Raw genomic sequence first — 17,951 nt, 5'->3', positions numbered from 1 at the left:
GCGTAGCCTGGCAGCATGGGTTCGTTTGGGCCACTGGGTTGCTCCCTTTGTAGGAGTGGTGTTGCAGAGGCAGTGATCGCCATGCGGTGCTGCAACCAATAAAGTAGGGGCTCACTTTTAAGAGGTCGCCGTGAAGTGGCAAGTGGGCTTATACAATTTGATCAAAATGTTAACTAAGAACCTCGTCTTCATGTTTCAAAATTTTTGCTTAGCAGCTATAGATCAAACGTATAACAGGTGGATGTGCGGTCCATGTCTAGTTCTACAATACTGATAGATATATATACACTATTGCTATACAGCCTACATATGTTGGGTTATTAATGGACTGTAATGGTTTGCAGCAATACTGTGCCGTGAGTGGAATTTGCCAAGTTTAAAGGCACCTTAGGGCCCCCTCATTGTCATCTTGTTAGAAGGAGCTCCATCCTTGGAGTAGTTATTGTATTACCCCATGTGTAGTTATTATTACGAAATGGGTTATAAATTTGCAGTTTCTATTTCGCTTATTGCAGTTCTTATATTAGGAGAAAAACAAACAATAAAATATTATTCAGAAAGATCAGCAACTGAAGCTATCTAAGTAAAAGATAATTAAAAAATGAAAATTAAAGTGTTCTTCCCACCTTAGTTATTTATGACATATCTACTAAATATGCCATAAATGTCTGATCGATGCAGGTCCCACAGCTAGGACCCGCACTTATCTCGAACAGGTTCATCCGCTTTTGCACCTCCCCATTGATTCCTATGGAAGTTACAGAATCAGCCAAGTAAGCAGGGCCACCTCTCCATTTATTCCCCGTCTGGATACGGTGGCCCCCTCAAGTGCGGGTCCCTGAGCTTTGAAAGCTTTAAATCCCTATGTGTTGTTTTAAGCCATACCCAGCTTACGTTGAATTTTTTTACGTTCACAGAGGATTGCCTAAACTGGAGACAATTGTAGCAAACAATCAGATGTGAGCAGGACTAGCTTATCATGGGTTTTAGATCTCTAGATGTACACAAAAATGTTCCCATTCAATGACAGTGTATATGATAATGTTGCAGAACTTTTTATTTTCATTATATTAAACTTTATTTACAGACCACAATTTATTATGAGTATTAAAGGGGTTCAAGGAAGTTTTAAAGGTCCAACAAATATTCTATAAAATATTAGTTGTGCACAAACTCTGAGAACATGTCACAGAGCATGCTCACTACAGTCTCCCATAAAAGTCAATAGGGCGTTTTCTGACTGTTTTTGTTACTTATGTTCTGGCGCCATCTATAAAGCAAATCTATGTTATCAATTATAAATTAACATGTTATAGAATAGCTCAAGAATTGTATTCTGCACACCTTTATGGTATTCAAGATAGATTTTATTTCTTTAGGTAAATGCCAGTGGCTACAAGTGCAACGTTTCGGTCGTGAGACCTTTGTCGGGCACTGAGCTGTGCTGGGGACTGATTCAGCGATTATTTAGCGATTGTATTGGCGCAGCTACAATTGAATATGGCGGCTTATCGCTCTATCTGTCTGTCTGGTGCTGTCTGAACACAACCATACATGTTATAGAATAGCAGCAGCAGAGTTTTATGTTCTCCTAGTGTAAGCTCGTGGGTGTAGCAGTTCCTCTTTAGTCATCCCAAAATCTTCCTGTTTCCATAGGAATAAGCAGTTCAAGTTATTGCAAACTATCTGGTGATCAATAACTTTTTACAGGGACAATATAAAAGCTGATGTGTAAAGTCTTTAGTGATACGGCGGTGTCATGCTCTAATTACATAGCCGATCCCCTTCGGACTACAGGAGTTCGGCTCCGTTGGCCACCACATTGATTTCCTGATGCCAATTACAAACACAGATAGGACTAAAGCTAATTATTTCTCTCCCCTGGTTAACTTAAATAAACTTATTGACCAACAGCTAATCCCAGGGAATCGGTGCAGTTGTGACCGAAGTAAAGACACAACCCACTGGTAAGAGGGGGTTAATACATCATGCAATACTTTCTAGTGTATCATTTGCTCTAAAGGGGTTTAGGATATTAAAAATAGGGTGTCATATTTTTTTCCTGTTACAGCGCCACTCTTATCCACAGGTTGTGTCTAGTATTGCATCTCATCTCCATTAAAAGGAACATATCATCAGTAATTAACCTATTGTTTAAAACAAGTTTTATATGTTAAACCTCTTTCTGTAATTTTTTTTCAGGTCACTATCTATATTAATTTAAAAAAATCCCAAATATTGCATTTTTCACACTGGCCACTAATCTCCTCACGATAAAATATCATTTTCTTTCATTTCTCTACTTGTGCAGGAGGGGGGGGGGGCAGGATCCTCCCATTATTATCAGAGCAGAATTACAATGAAATACATAACTATTCGGGTAAAAGAAATATAGAAAATAGGACAGGATCCAATCGGGAAGCCAAATAATGTGATATTTATTCTTCCCTCCTCCCTCCCTCTCCTGCACATACTACTGCACATCATAGAGCATGCTCACTACACTCTCCCATGCAAGTCAATAGGCCCTTTACTGAACTACCAAATCTCTGGAACTACTCAGGTAGGATGACTGCCTCCATAATCATGTTAATAAAATAAAAAATGACATGAAAAAAAATACAATTAAATATTTTTTATTAAAACAAAGAAGATGAAACATTTCCTTTAAAGGAGTTTATGATATTAGAAACACATGGCTGCTTTCTTCCAGAAACCGTGTACCTCTTGCCCACATGTTATATCTAGTATCGCAGCTTAACTCCATTTACTTGAAAGGGACTGACCTGCAATACCTGACACAGCCTATTGAGAAGAGTGGCACTGTTTCTGGAAAAAAAAATTAGACAACCCCTTAAAGCTTGACATCAGGTCCTTTATCTTTCCTCGGCATGTCACGCGTAGCCAAGTCAAGATCCGCTACTGCTCCTAGAATGCCTCCATCAAGCAATATATAATACGGCTGGTAGCATATGTCTGGTATTTACTTGCAGCGTTTCTACTGAATGATCCCCCAGCATATACAATTAAAAATGAATGCAGACAAGGGATTGCTCTTTTTTTCCCTAGTTTTATACTGTGATGTTGAAGATTGCATACACTGAAGTGAACCAATGTGTCACTTTCCCTCGGGGTCTCCTGGGACAGTAGGGCCTGTCAGCTGCATTGAATTGTGCCAGAAGATACCACAGGAGGCCGTGAACCAAGGCTATCATCTCTGCTTTCCAAATCTTTTCAGTTTAATCTCAGACACGTTTATCAAAGATGAATTGCCGACTCGCATGCCAAATGAGAGCAGAGTAAAATTAAATGGCCAAGCGATAAGGTTACGTACGTTATTCGCCATTTCGGCTCTTTTAGGATGGCTGCTTCGAAACGGGCTTTGAAGATTTGCCCCAAAACTTGGCTGTACGGGCCGTAGGACACATCTCACGAGATTCCAAAAGAGGCCATCTGCTTTCCTATTATTCTTAATTTAACTGTAGGTATTACCTTGTAAGGATCGGCTAGAACCGGAGTTCTATAGTATATAGAGGAGACACTATAGCAAAATTAAAGTTGTTTCAATAGGACAACTTTTTTTTTTTTTAATTGAAGCCGTCCCGGTGTTTAGCTGTTGGCCATGGCTCCAACTTTAGAAACCCTGGCAATTAGCAATTTTCCCCGCAGCAGCAATAGAATGAATGGCCAACCAAATATACTACATAGGGTCTGCCGGCGCGAGAGAAGTTTGTTTTTTTGTTGATAACCCTCTACTTGGGGCCACCTCTATGACATTCGTATGCCGTAATAAGACATATAGTAAAGGGCTGTGTTCAAGAGTTAACACCTTTTCAAATGGGATTCACGTTTTGGTGTTGGTTCACAGCACTACAACTGCCCATCCTGAGATGGTGTCTGCATGACCTCCCGTCTTTCCAAGTCTTGCAGGAGAAGATGGTTTTCTACTCCCTCATTTAGGGCCCGTTGGGTGCCTGTGAAGATGGACAGACCTGCATAAGTTCCCAGTGCCATTTCGTTATACGAAATTATGTCAACCTGTAAGTGATGGTCTCAATGGTTAATAAGCCTTTTGCCAATGGCATTTCAGTGCCCAGTAAACTGCTCTTCACCCACAAATTGTAAAACAATTTTTTTAAATTAGATATTTGAAACACAAAAATATCCTACGTGCACAGCTGGTCTCTTTGGTCGGTTGAGGGAAAATGACTTAATGGACCTAAATGTTGGCAGTTATTAGATAATCCTACAACTACTGGATAATCTTCTACTACTTGCAAGGTCCATTTGCTTAAAAGTGTTGTCTGTTTTGGACAATCTTTTTGTTAAAAGGGCACTCCTTACTGCTAAAATTCATGGCGATCATCGGTAGGGGACCCTGATAGTTAGTGTTCAATTATTCTGCAGCGCCACCACAGGGGAAATTAAGTATTACACAACACTTATTGAAACGTATGGGCTGTCCATCTAACGCAAGGACACGCAGGGTCCCCCAGAGAGAGAGATGCTCTTTGTGGCTGCCTGAATAAGAGAGCTACAAGAGCCTTCGATAAAATATATTCTTGCCAGTATGAGTCTTCCCTCTATTTCCGGTTTTTGATATCTCAACGCTGTTCTTTTTGATTCATGCTTGTCCTAACCCAATTATGACAAAAGAACAAGTCACTTTCTCCCACAAGATCAGTTCAATCCTCTCCTGCTGCTTTTATCACTCTCAGGATCTGATAGACCCCTTCTTCATGGTGCGTCACAATAGATCAGCACACTCCTGTCTCGATGCTGACATGTTTCCCTATATCTGATTAGCTACAGGGTGTCCTATCCCCACCCCCTTTAAAGCTGGGTATGTAAGGACAAACAAAATGCAGGAGGGTGTAGGGCAGCGATTGTCATCCATTAAACATTTGTTTATTTTTTTTAACCTACATTTTATAGTATATCTTTTATATAGTGGAGTTCTATTTTTCTGATTACATAACGCCAATTCTCCTCGTTCTCTTCACTATATAACCTACTATAGAGTTAAATCATAAAATTCTGTCTATCTGCAGCCACCACTAGGGGGAGCTTAGGCGCTTACTGCATATGACTTTTAAATTGAACTCTGTCGCTCCCCTAGTGGTAGTTTACGGCAGTGACAATTTTTTCCTGTAACTATAGCTGTGTGAAGGGAAGCAATGGATTTGGTGTTCTGTATCACAAAAACTTGAGTTCTTACTCATATTACGAAATTAATCAGCACAAAATGTTGAACCTAAAAACAATATACGTAGTCCAAAAAGGTGGAAGGACTTCCTTTAAGTAAGACATTTTTTTTTTTTTTTTTACATATTTAGCCATACAATACATAGATACTACATGTAATAGTAATAAATGATCAATGCAGGTGTCACTTGTACTTGATAAAAGAGTTTGTCGGGATAGGGAGGATGGTATCTCTTTAAAAAATGACTGGCCGTTCTTGTTTAATGACTTCACCGCTGTCTCCTTCGTTTCTTTTAAGGCTCAGGGAAAATTCGATTGTCTGCACAATGCTCAGAGGAAAATTTACTGCGCTATATGGCTGCAAACAGTTCAACATTTTGAATCAATACCCTTTATTGTGCTTATCGGCTCCCTATTCCTAAATCACACATTCCGCTCTTCACACATTTATGGCGGCCTTCATCTCCCGGCCACTGTGATGAATTTTTTTGGCTTCATCGGCCGTTCTATCCTTCCTACTAAATTGAAAAATGCCAAAGTATTTACTCTATATTTACGTTGTGTTCTGTCTTATAGATTTAGGAAAGAAATAAACTTTTTGAAATCTCCGCACCGGCTGTAGAATTTTATAACTGGAATTGGAACAGGAACTTTCTGCATATTTATGACCTCTAATGGTGTAAAAATTGGGGAATGTAGTAGCTACTTGTCCTTGGGACAACAATAGGATAGAATTTGATATTAATGTATTGTGATATTTTTTTTGGAGCTCATAATTTGGTCAGACCAGCACAAATTCCATATAGATGGCATATCCTAGTGCCATCAGTTATTGTTTGTACAGAACCCCTTTATTCTCAGGTCTGCTACATCTCTGTTTTAAAGTATCCCGATTTCTGATTAAAAAGCTGAAGGTATAAAGCTGACAATGGAGCAGAACAGGCAAAGTTTCAGATGAGGAAATGTAGCGTGCGAGCGTGTGACCCGAGGAGCGATGGGAAAGGGGAAAGGCCCACAATTTGGCAGCCGGCTCGGCTCTCTGTGTTGATCACGATGGCCAACAGGCCTTCCCTTTCTCTCAGGGCCTGCTCGCAGGTAGTGATGAGGGGGTTTGCACTGGTTAATGAGGATGGCAGTCTCTTGATTTCCCCTGGGACACACCCTGTGTCTGCTCCTGTCCTGATGGTGTTTTGGGGTGTCCTTGGTGTTATGGGTGCAAAATAAGACAGGAGGCTGGAGAGTGGCAGTTTACAGGCTCAGCTCGCGGCACCATTTACTTGAAGATTATAAGTGGCCTATATTGTGCATGATGTAATCGGCGCTGTAATGTAGATAACAGCAGTGGTTTTTATATAGAAAAACTATCAATTTTGAGCAAGTTATGACCTATTTTAGATTTATGCTAATGACTTTCTCAATAGACAACTGGGCGTGTTTTACCTTTTGACCAAGTGGGCGTTGTACAGAGAAGTGTATGACGCTGACCAATCAGTGACCAATTAGTGACATACACTTCTCCCCATTCATTTACTCCGACATCGTGATCATGCTTGATCATGATGTGCTGTCACTTACTCACACATTAACGTTACTGAAGTGTCTTGAGAGTGAATAGACATCACCTCCAGCCAGGACGCGATGTCTATTCACAATCCCGACACTTCGGTAACGTTTGTGTGAGACTTAATGACAGCAAGCGTAATCTCGCGAGATCTCGCTGTGCTAAGTACATGAATGGAGAGAAGTCTATGACGCTGATTGGGCACTGATTGGTCAGTGTCATACACTTCTCTCCACAACGCCCACTTGGTCAAAAGGTAAAACACGCCCAGTTGGGCATTAAGAACGTCATTAGCATAAATCTAAAATAGGTCATAACTTGGTCAAAATTGATCGTTTTTCTATATAAAAAACACTGCTGTTATCTACATTACAGTGCCGATCTTATTATGTAGGAGATAGGACACTTATAATGTGGTGACAGAGACTCTTTAAGTTTTCCACATAAAATGGTGGTTACATTCTTCCATATGACATGGAGGCACATCTCTTACATTAAACTCAATCCTTATAATCCGATGAAGTGCCAGATGCAGGAGCGGGGGGGGGGGGACCCTCTCTCTCTCTGCTTCCCTTGTGGCTTCCTACCCTTGTCGATTCTGTGGGATGATGAGATATCTGTCCATGATGCAGCTTTCTGCTCCTGTGTAATGGCTCTCAGCCTATTCGTGAGGGTAGTAAACATGTATAGGTGAAGGATGAGACTCACCAGCTTGATAAGGTGACATTGCTCACTGTCCACAGAATGGATTTCTGTTACTCTCAATAGATGTCAGAAGATTTCCTCTTAAGGCCTTATTTACACGAACGTGTTTCACGCGCATCTCACGGACCTATGTAAGTCAATGGGGACATTCAGACATTCCTGTGATTTTCACGCAGCGTGTGTCCGCTGCGTGAAACTCACTGCATGTCCTATACTTTAGCGGTTTTTGCGCATCACGCACCCATTGAAGTCAATGGGTGCGTGAAAATCACGCGCAGCACACGGACGCACTTCCGTGTGCTGTGCGTGATTCGCGCAACAGCAGATCAAGAAATGAAGGGAAAAATAAAACCACTTCCTTCATTTCATTTTCTAAATATCAAAACCGCGTGCCATAAGGATGGCATATGCGCGAAAATCACGCAGCCACGCACCAAACACTGAGGACACACGGAACTGCAATGCGTGCAAAACGCAAAAATCGATATAATATAGTAAAAAGTCTAGTCAAATTATTTATATATATATATATATATATATATATATATATATATATATATATATACTGTATGGATAGGACTGAATATCTTCATTGTCCCAGCTGCACGGTTCAGATAAATATATTTATCTCCTGAAGCTAATAAGACTACGGGCCTCTGACACATCCAGCTTCTCCAGGTCGGATACTATGAATGATTCCCAGTGAAGGTCTATTTCCTCTGGAGAATAGGAGTTAATCATTCAGAACTAATGGAGTTTACAATTCCTATTTGGGAAATAAAAATATAGGTCATGTGTAGTATTCAATGTTTCGTATGGGTTTATCTAATAGTCGTTATATTCTTGTATATAGGAGCAGTATTATAGTAGTTTTATTCTTGTATATAGGGGCAGTATTATAGTAGTTATATTCTTGTATATAGGGGCAGTATTATAGTAGTTATATTCTTGTATATAGGGGACAGTATTATAGTAGTTCTATTCCTGTACATAGGAGGCAGTATTATAGTAGTTATATTCTTGTACATAGGGGGCAGTATTATAGTAGTTATATTCTTGTATATAGGGGCTGTATTATAGTAGTTATATTCTTGTATATAGGGGCAGTATTATAGTAGTTATATTCTTGTATATAGGAGCAGTATTATAGTAGTTATATTCCTGTATATAGGGGGCAGTATTATAGTAGTTATATTCTTGTATATAGGGAGCAGTATTATAGTAGTTATATTCTTGTATATAGGAGGCAGTATTATAGCAGTTATATTCTTGTATATAAGGGGCAGTATTATAGTAGTTATATTCTTGTATATAGGGGGCAGTATTATAGTAGTTATATTCTTGTATATAGGAGCAGTATTATAGTAGTTATATTCCTGTATATAGGGGGCAGTATTATAGTATTTATATTCTTGTACATAGGGGGCAGTATTATAGTAGTTATATTCTTGTACATAGGAGGCAGTATTATAGTAGTTATATTCTTGTATATAGGGGCGGTATTATAGTAGTTATATTCTTGTATACAGAGGGCAGTATTATAGTAGTTATATTCTTGTATATAGAGGGCAGTATTATAGTAGTTATATTCGTGTCAATAGGGGGCAGTATTATAGTAGTTATATTCTTGTACATAGGGGGCAGTATTATAGTAGTTATATTCTTGTACATAGGGGCAGTATTATAGTAGTTATATTCTTGTACATAGGGGGCAGTGTTATAGTAGTTATATTCTTGTACATAGGGGCAGTATTATAGTAGTTATATTCTTGTACATAGGGGGCAGTATGATAGTAGTTATATTCTTGTACATAGGGGGCAGTATTATAGTAGTTATATTCTTGTACATAGGAGGCTAATTAGGTACTAATTACTAATTGACACCTTGGTGACAGACGAAGTATGATGGTTCCACTTGGTCCTGAAAAGCAATTAAGTACATTTATATAAGTATATCTATATAATGGGACAGATTTACTGTTCAATATACGTCAGAATTCTGACGTACATTCTATGCATTAAATTTATTAACTGTTTTGGACACTTTTGGCGCCTTGCTCGACAAGGGACGTGGTTTTGATTTAAAGAGGCGTTGTTTAGTAAAAAAAAAGGGGATGTTGTTTAAAATGGATTGTCGTGTGCCTAAATTATTGCGCAAAAATGTAGGCGTGAGTTAAGCCAAACAATAGGTGATATGAGGAAAAGAAACGTGTCTAACATGTCTAGCTATATGCGTTAAACTTATCACACACATTCACCCCTTTTGTTAAATTTTGCGCATCTTTTGACTGCCTTGTCTAAATTTCCACTGTCTAAAACTTAGACAGTATTGGTGAATCTGCCACAATATTCTATATTTTTGGGTTGTGGTAGGGGAACCTCATAAGAGCATGGAGGACATGGACATGCACATTTTACTCCAGTCTTTTAGATACTTTCCTTTTTAATTATATATTTTTTCTTTTTTGACAGAGAGGTTGCGCAATCTTTTCACATCACAATGTGACCATGGGACAGATATGCTTCCAATTTTTCAGCATAGGAAAAACCCAAAGTAAGTAGAATCAGCAGGAAATTATTGTGATTGAATTGGAGCAATAATTGTGAATAATTTGCTTAATAAAAATTAACAAAAAGTTGTGTAACTATATAAATACTTTGCTTTACTTCACTTTAATTTTGAGTTCTGTGACGTTTTCATCTCCATTCCTGTCTAGATTTCTGCTGGTTTTCTGTTTCCAGAGAGTCGTGTCTTTTGTTCTTTTGTAGGGGCTTAGATGACAATTATATAGTTTAACTCGGACAACTTGGTGACTTAAAAGTTCTCACATAAAATTAACATTAATGAGAATGGGAAAATAGTGACAGAGATTCACCATCTAGTCTACAGTTCGGGTATGTCCACAGGTCAGATAAACTGTGTAAAAGCGCACCGCGTATCCGCCCTGGTCGCCGCAGGGAATTCCAGCCGAAAAAAAAGCAGCAAATTATGGTGTCGCGTTTCGCTTGGAATGTCCACCGTGGAAAACTGCACAAAAAAAAAAGTTTGATACTTGCGTAGTCATGGCGACGCGTCCCTCTGACGTCCTGCAGGCCAGCCTCCTGGGATGATGTTTCATCCCATGTGACCGCTGCAGCCTGTGATTGGCTGCAATGGTCACATGAGTTAAAAACACAGAAAAAGGCCATACTTACAAATGGACACAGACAGGTCAGAAAATCTGATGGAGAGTGAACAGGTGCATTAAATAATAATAGCCACTCCCACTAGTCTTGAGGGGAGTGGTGTGTGGTGCATGGGATGTGTAGTAAAAAATAAATGAATAGTGTATGTGCAAGTGATAATAGGGGTGAAATATAGGGGGCAGTAATGAGTAAAGTGCCTAAATAAAAATAAATGAATAATGGGGTGCCAGTGTGTGAAACATGGATGGATAGTGTGTAAGTCATGAGGCACAGCGTGTATAGCCAGATAGAAGCCTATTTGTGACGCCTTGATAATTCATAGAGTGGGCTACCCTGCTTACTATGCCAAACAACAACACACCATGCTCTCCCAGCATCAAAGACCTGGCTGTGTCCAAAAGAAGCAAATATAAGTAAGAATGAAAAATACCTGGGGTATTAGTAATCATTTTGGCCAAAAGGACGCAAGCTCGCAATCCACGACAAGGATCCCCAGACTTGCGAGTCCCTAAATCCCTAACTGGAACTAAATGTTCCTGATGCACAGACCAAACCGATAAAAACAAGGGGATATATACAAAAACACTGAAAAAGGCCATACTTACAAATGGACACAGCCAGGTCAGAAACGCTGATGGAGGAGAGTGAACAGGTGCTTTAAATAATAATAGGCACTCCCACTAGTCTTGAGGGGAGTGGCGTGTGGTTACTAAATGATTACTAATACCCCAGGTATTTTTCATGCTTACATATATTTGCTTCTTTTGGACACAGCCGGGTCTTTGATGCTGGGAGAGCATGGTGTGTTGTTGTTGGGCATAGCAAGCAGGGTAGCCCGCTCTATGAATTATCAAGGCGTCACAAATAGGCTTCTACATGGCTATACACGCTGCGCCTCATGACTTACACACTATCCCTCCATGTTTCACACACTGGCACCCCATTATTCATTTATTTTTATTTAGGCACTTTACTCATTACTGCCCCCTATATTTCACTTATATTATTATCACTTGCACATACACTATTCATTTATTTTTTACTACACATCCCATGCACCACACGCCACTCCCCTCAATACTAGTGGGAGTGGCTATTATTATTTAATGCACCTGTTCACTCTCCTCAGTGGCGGATTAAGTAGACCATGGGCCTAGGGCTGTTACCCAAACTTGGGCCCCCCTTCCTCACCGCCGCCCTGCCGCGCCGTAACTATTTTTGACACTACTTTTTTGGGCAAGCATTAACAGTGTTACGATTTCCCTTGTCACAGGGCTGTGTCCCTACATACTGAGAGTATCACACTGTGCAGGGACACAACCTCCTGACAAGGGGAATTGTCTATCAGTCCTGGACTGCAGAAGACTTTTTGTGAAATACAAGGATTCCTATAATAAACATGTCAGGAGAGGTGACAGATTCTCTATAAATCTAGTGACTCACAGGTGACGACGTCTCAGATTCTAGTAGTTTTTTTCCTCTTTTCTTCTCCATCCGGTCCAGCGCTCATAACGACTTCTCCCGGCCATGACTCATTTCTGCAGAATTTGCCACTCAGACGTCTCCTCACTTTTCCAACATTTCCACACCTATAAACGAAAATAAAGTTATCATGGTGCCACATACTGTGCCCCTAAATATAATAGCACCAAAAACTGCGTGCCTGAATATAATAATACCACACACTGTAAAACACCACATACACACAGCCCCCTGTACATAATGCCACACACAGCCCCTGTAGATATTACACACCCCCATAGATATCGCCATACACAGCCCCCTCTATATATCACACATCCTCCCCGTAGAGAGCGTTACACACAGCCCCATATAGATAGTGCCATACAGCCCCCCTGTAGAGAGCGCCACACAGCCCTCCCCCTCTTGTAAATAGCACCAAAAAGCCCCCCTATAAAGAGCGCCACACACATACCACTGTGGATAGCACTACACAGCCCCCCCTTGTATATAGTGCCACACAGCGCTCCCCCTTGTATATAGTGCCACACAGCGCTCCCCTTGTATATAGTGCCACACAGCGCTCCCCCTTGTATATAGTGCCACACAGCGCTCCCCCTTGTATATAGTGCCACACAGCGCTCCCCCTTGTATATAGTGGCACACAGCGCTCCCCCTTGTATATAGTGCCACAAGGTTATGTACACATTTAAAAACTTTATATCATAATTTTATATATATATATATATATATATATATATATATATATATTACCCAATTACCCTAATATAGACATGTAATATATTACAATTTACGGTAGACAATGACCATTACAAATAAAAGGTCTATTTTAGGGTAAAACTATGTTATTACCAAAAAAAAATAGCTGAAACGTAAAAAAGCTTATTTGTTTACTATTATTTTCAAACTTTATGAATAAAAATTGTAAAATAGCAAAAAAGGTGTGTATAAAAACGATAAAAAACGAAACCTGCATTGTCTACGGAAAAAACGTCGCAAAAATCACGTCGTTTTTATTTATTTTTTATAAAAATGTGTGTTTGGTGGAACTTTGTAATTACGTTTTATTAAAAAATATTTTTACTTTTTGAGATACAGCTGCTTTGTATCCTGTATCCGTCAGGTCAGCAGGACTGACAGGATCAGTGACACGCAGGATCCACCTCAAATCTATCACATCTAAGATTATAATTTAGCGCAGGGCCCGTTTCACTGATCCCGTCAGTCCTGCTGACCTGACGGATACAGGATACAAAGCAGCTGTATCTCAAAAAGTGAAAATATTTTTTAATAAAACGTAATTACAAAGTTGCACCAAACACACATTTTTATAAAAAATAAATAAAAACGACGTTATTTTTGCGACGTTTTTTCCGTAGACAATGCAGGTTTCTTTTTTTTTATCGTTTTTATACACACCTTTTTTGCTATTTTAGAATTTTTATTCATAAAGTTTGAAAATAATAGTAAAAAAATAAGCTTTTTTACGTTTCAGCTATTTTTTTTGGTAATAACATAGTTTTACCCTAAAATAGACCTTTTATTTGTAATCGTCATTGTTTACCGTAAATGTTAATATATTACATGTCTATATTAGAGTAATTGGGTCAGCGCTAGCGTTACAACAATGATTGGCGGGGGGGGGGACGTTTTTTTTTGGGGTGGGTATTTTATGTGTATTTATTATTTCATTTTTTTTTGCACTTTACTTTCCTATTTTTTTATTACTGTGGTCTGTTCCTCAAAGGTCAAAAAAGACCTTCGGGGAACTTTATATATATTTTTTCTTTCTTTTACACCATGTTTTTCCACTGTAACTGGAGCTGCACAGCAGCCCCAGTTACAGGGGAAATCAGCCCTCTCATAGTGACGATTGTCACTAATAGGGCTGTGCTGGGTCCAGTTAGACCCAGCAGCAGCCTGCCACTAACGGCACCCGGCGATCATGTGACCAGTCACATGATCACCGGGAGGAATAGAGACAGCGCCGCTGCTGCTGTCTCTGTTCCTATACACAGCGTTCATTGAACGCTGTGTAAGAAGACATCGGAGAAGACAGAAGCAGCGAAAGCTGCTTCTGTCTTCTCCTCAGGGTCCCCGGCAGTCACTGACAGCCGGAGACCCGACATTCAGCTGCCCGATCGCGCGGGCAGCAAGTTAAAACCCGAGCCGTAGAAAGTCTATGGCTCGGGTTTTAAGGACCCGTCCCTGACCACTGGCCGTAAAAATACAGCCAGCGGTCGGGAACCAGTTGGGCAGGAGGATAAGCCTGCTGTACTGACCTTAGCGCCGGTGACCGACCGCCCGGCTCTTGTCTTGCAGATTCGGAGTAACAGAACAGCCGTCCGTCGCTGTTCTGTTACTCAATGGCGGCGGCCCGCACTTCAGGGAGGCGTGTCCTACCCCTTTCCCGGCCAATTCCCTGCTCCTCCCCTCCTCATCTTCGTTAGTTAGCAGCGCTAGCGCGCTGAATAGGTGCCTTTGCAAGATGATGTGCGGTTCGCCCATATGATAATCCGCCACTGACTCTCCTTCATCAGCGTTTCTGAACTGTCTGTGTCCATTTGTAATGGTCAAATGAGTTGAAACGTCACCCCAGGAGACCGGTTTGGGCAAAGAAGCACATAATTATGGGTAAGTATAAGATTTTTTTCCACCGCAAAAATGGCAACATCTGCTATTTGTTGTGGGTTTTACCTCTCCATTGAATACAATGAGGAAAACACGTAATAGAAAACCAGCGATTACGCAAATACAATTGACATGCTGTGAATGAAAAAAAAACGCACCGCAGGTCAATTTCTGAGCGTTTTTTCCACTTTTAATTTACGCAGCGTGTGGATGAGATTTGTTCAAATCTCATCCAATCTGCCACTACTGTATTATGCTATGGATTTTCTGCAAAAAAATCCATTGCGGAAAATCTGCAGTATTTACGCTATGTGTGAACTTACTCTTAAGCTGTTAGGTCACATGTCTGACAGCATGGTGAATTTGAACTGCTGTCTTTTTGACAGCAGTTAACAGCTGTCTAACAGATGTGTGTCCCAGCTCTGGGACCTGCATATATTTTAAGAACTGGCCGAAGAATCCTGGCGGAAACTAGTAGGGAGAGGGTCACGTGTGCGTACATCTCTCTACATTCTGTTGTATGGTTGTTACGGAAACAGCCAAGCAGCGCTTGCCCGGCTGTTTTGGTAACTTCCATTGAACGGAAAGGAGAGAACTATGTACATGCGGGACCCTCTCTCCACTAGTTTTCTCCAGGATTCTGCGGCCAGTTCTCGATATAGGCCCGGGTTACAGAGCTGGAACCCGCATCTATCAAACATTTATAGCATATCCTGTTGATATGCCATAAATGTCTAAGATGGGAAAACCCCTTTAACTTATATGACCTGCAGAGCACCTGTGTAGAACCGATATCTACCCTATATGGTCACTGTATGGTGGTAATCAGTCTTGGACTGACCCACCAGAGTACCAGAGGATCCTCCGGGGGGCCTAGACTCTGACCCTCTAATGGGTCCCAAAAGATCCAACAGAAGACAACCCCATTTGGAGCTGACTTGGGAGCCAATGACTTGTCACTAGGGTGTATTTGTTATTGTTATGATTCACATATATCATATTAGACCTTATTGATCAAACGTCCTGTGTGCACAATGATAATAACCAGTGGATGTGCACATATTCTGTAGAGATGGAGGGTGGGCCCTCAGAATTATTCCCTCTGGTGGGTCCAAGGACTATGTGACTCTTCAGCATAGCGGCACCGCCCCATGACCCTTTACTAAGTAATTAGTATATAGTGTACTCCGTTTTAAAAGTAGATTTTATAGACTTTGCTGCATCTGAAAAAAACATACAGGGGAATGTTTGGAAATAATGTCAGGTCATGTATTACTGTATGGTGGCGGTTCAAGGGGTTAAAACTACCTGACAAAACAATTCTATCTGCCCTGCAATTTTGTTGTTATAAATATATCCTATATAATTACAGCTCCAGAAGTAAGCTCTTACACATACATATATATGGCATGAGAGCCAAGCTCAATACATATATACAGCACCAGAACCAACCTCCGTACGTAAAATCAGCACTAGAACCCAGCTCTGACATATATACAGCACTAGAACCAAACTCAGTACATACATACAACTCCAGAACCAAGCTCAGTACATAAATACAACACCAGAACCAAGCTCAGTACATATATACAGCACCAGAATGAAGCTCAGTACATAAATACAACAGCAGAACTAAGCTCATTACATATATACAGCACCAGAACAAAGCACAGTACATTTATACAGAATCAGAACAAAGCTCATTACATAAATATAGCCCCAGAACAAAGCTTAGTACATATATACAGCACCAGAACAAAGCTCAGTATATATATACAGCACCAGGACAAAGCACAGTGCATTTATACAGAATCAGAAGCAAGCTCAGTACATTTATACAGAATCAGAACAAAGCTCAGTACATATATACAGCACCATAACAAAGCTCAGTACATATGTACAGCATCAGAACCAAGCTTAGTACATAAATACAACACCAACATAAATACAGCCCAATTTAATGCAACCCCTGCCATATAGGTTTGTACGGAGTAAAACTACAGCTCCCAACATGGTCCGAATAGTGGTAAGGATATGCTGGGAGTTGTTGTTTCACAAAAAAAATCATGCCACCCATCATCTCGCTGCAGATCATACAGTGACTACAGTGCTGATTAGAGGCAGAATAAACATATACATTAAGTAACACACCGATGACTATCTCAGATTCTAGTTGTTCTTTTTCTCTTTTCTTCTCCATCCAGTCCAGACCTCTATGATGACTTCTCCCAGCCAAAGCTCATTTCTGCAGTTTTCCCGCTCAGATAGATATCTTCAGCTTCTCACTTTTCGAAATTTCTGCACCTATAAATGCAGATAATATTCTCATGATGTCACGCACTACACCCTTAATATAATAGTGCCATACGCTGCACATCTAATTATAATAGCACCATACACTGTCCCTCATTATAATATCACCATACACTGTGCCCCCTCACACAGTGCTCCATGTAGATAGTGCCCCATAGATCCCCCTGTACAGTGCCCCCCATAGATAGTGCCCTACATAGATCCCCCTGTAGATAGTGCCCTACATAGATTCCCCTGTAGATAGTGCCCTACATAGATCCCCCTGTAGATAGTGTCCCACATTTAGCCCCCTGTATATAGTGCCCCAAATATAGCCCCCCTGTAGATAGTGCCCGACATACAGCGCCCTACATATAGCCTCCCTGTATAGTAGTGCCCACCTATATCCCCCCTTAGATAGCGCCCCACATATAGCTCCCTTGAAAATAGTGGCCCACATATAGCCCCCTGTATATAGTGCCTCACATATAGCCCCCTGTAAATATGTCCTTACATATAGACCCCCACTGAATATAGTTCCCTACATATAGGCCCCCTCTATAGATTGTGCCCAAAATATAGCCCTCCACTTCCCTCCTGTAGATAATGGGACGCACGCTTTTTAAAGAAAAAAACAACTCTACATACTCACCATACTCACCTTGATCCTGTTCCTGCGCAGGTCTGCTGGGGCTGAAAGATGCAAGCGACACGATGACGTTATCGCGCCGCTTGCATCGTTGAAGTGTGCTGATTTGCAGGACACAATAACTTGCCCCGACAATCCGCGCGTTCCAATAAAGGTAGTGGCGCGATGACATCATCGTGCCACTAGTGTTGTTAAAAGGCACTGATTGACAGGGCAGAATGACTTGCCCAGCCAGTCATC

General features: G+C 40.7%; 1 protein-coding gene across 1 annotated transcript in view; it reads left to right on the top strand.

The window, feature by feature from the left end:
- NOX4 (NADPH oxidase 4) overlaps window positions 1-17,951 on the top strand; it is a 160,417-nt gene that overhangs the window by 94,688 nt on the left and 47,778 nt on the right. The window contains exon 13 of the mRNA XM_075851448.1: window positions 9,944-10,025. Coding sequence (XP_075707563.1) covers window positions 9,944-10,025 — 82 coding nt within the window. The remainder of the gene's footprint in view (window positions 1-9,943; window positions 10,026-17,951) is intronic.

The sequence above is a fragment of the Rhinoderma darwinii genome, chromosome 2, assembly GCF_050947455.1.
Source record: "Rhinoderma darwinii isolate aRhiDar2 chromosome 2, aRhiDar2.hap1, whole genome shotgun sequence".
NCBI lineage: Eukaryota > Metazoa > Chordata > Amphibia > Anura > Rhinodermatidae > Rhinoderma > Rhinoderma darwinii.
The sequence above is the reverse complement of the archived record's forward strand: the minus strand, read 5'-3'. Positions and strand labels throughout refer to the sequence as shown.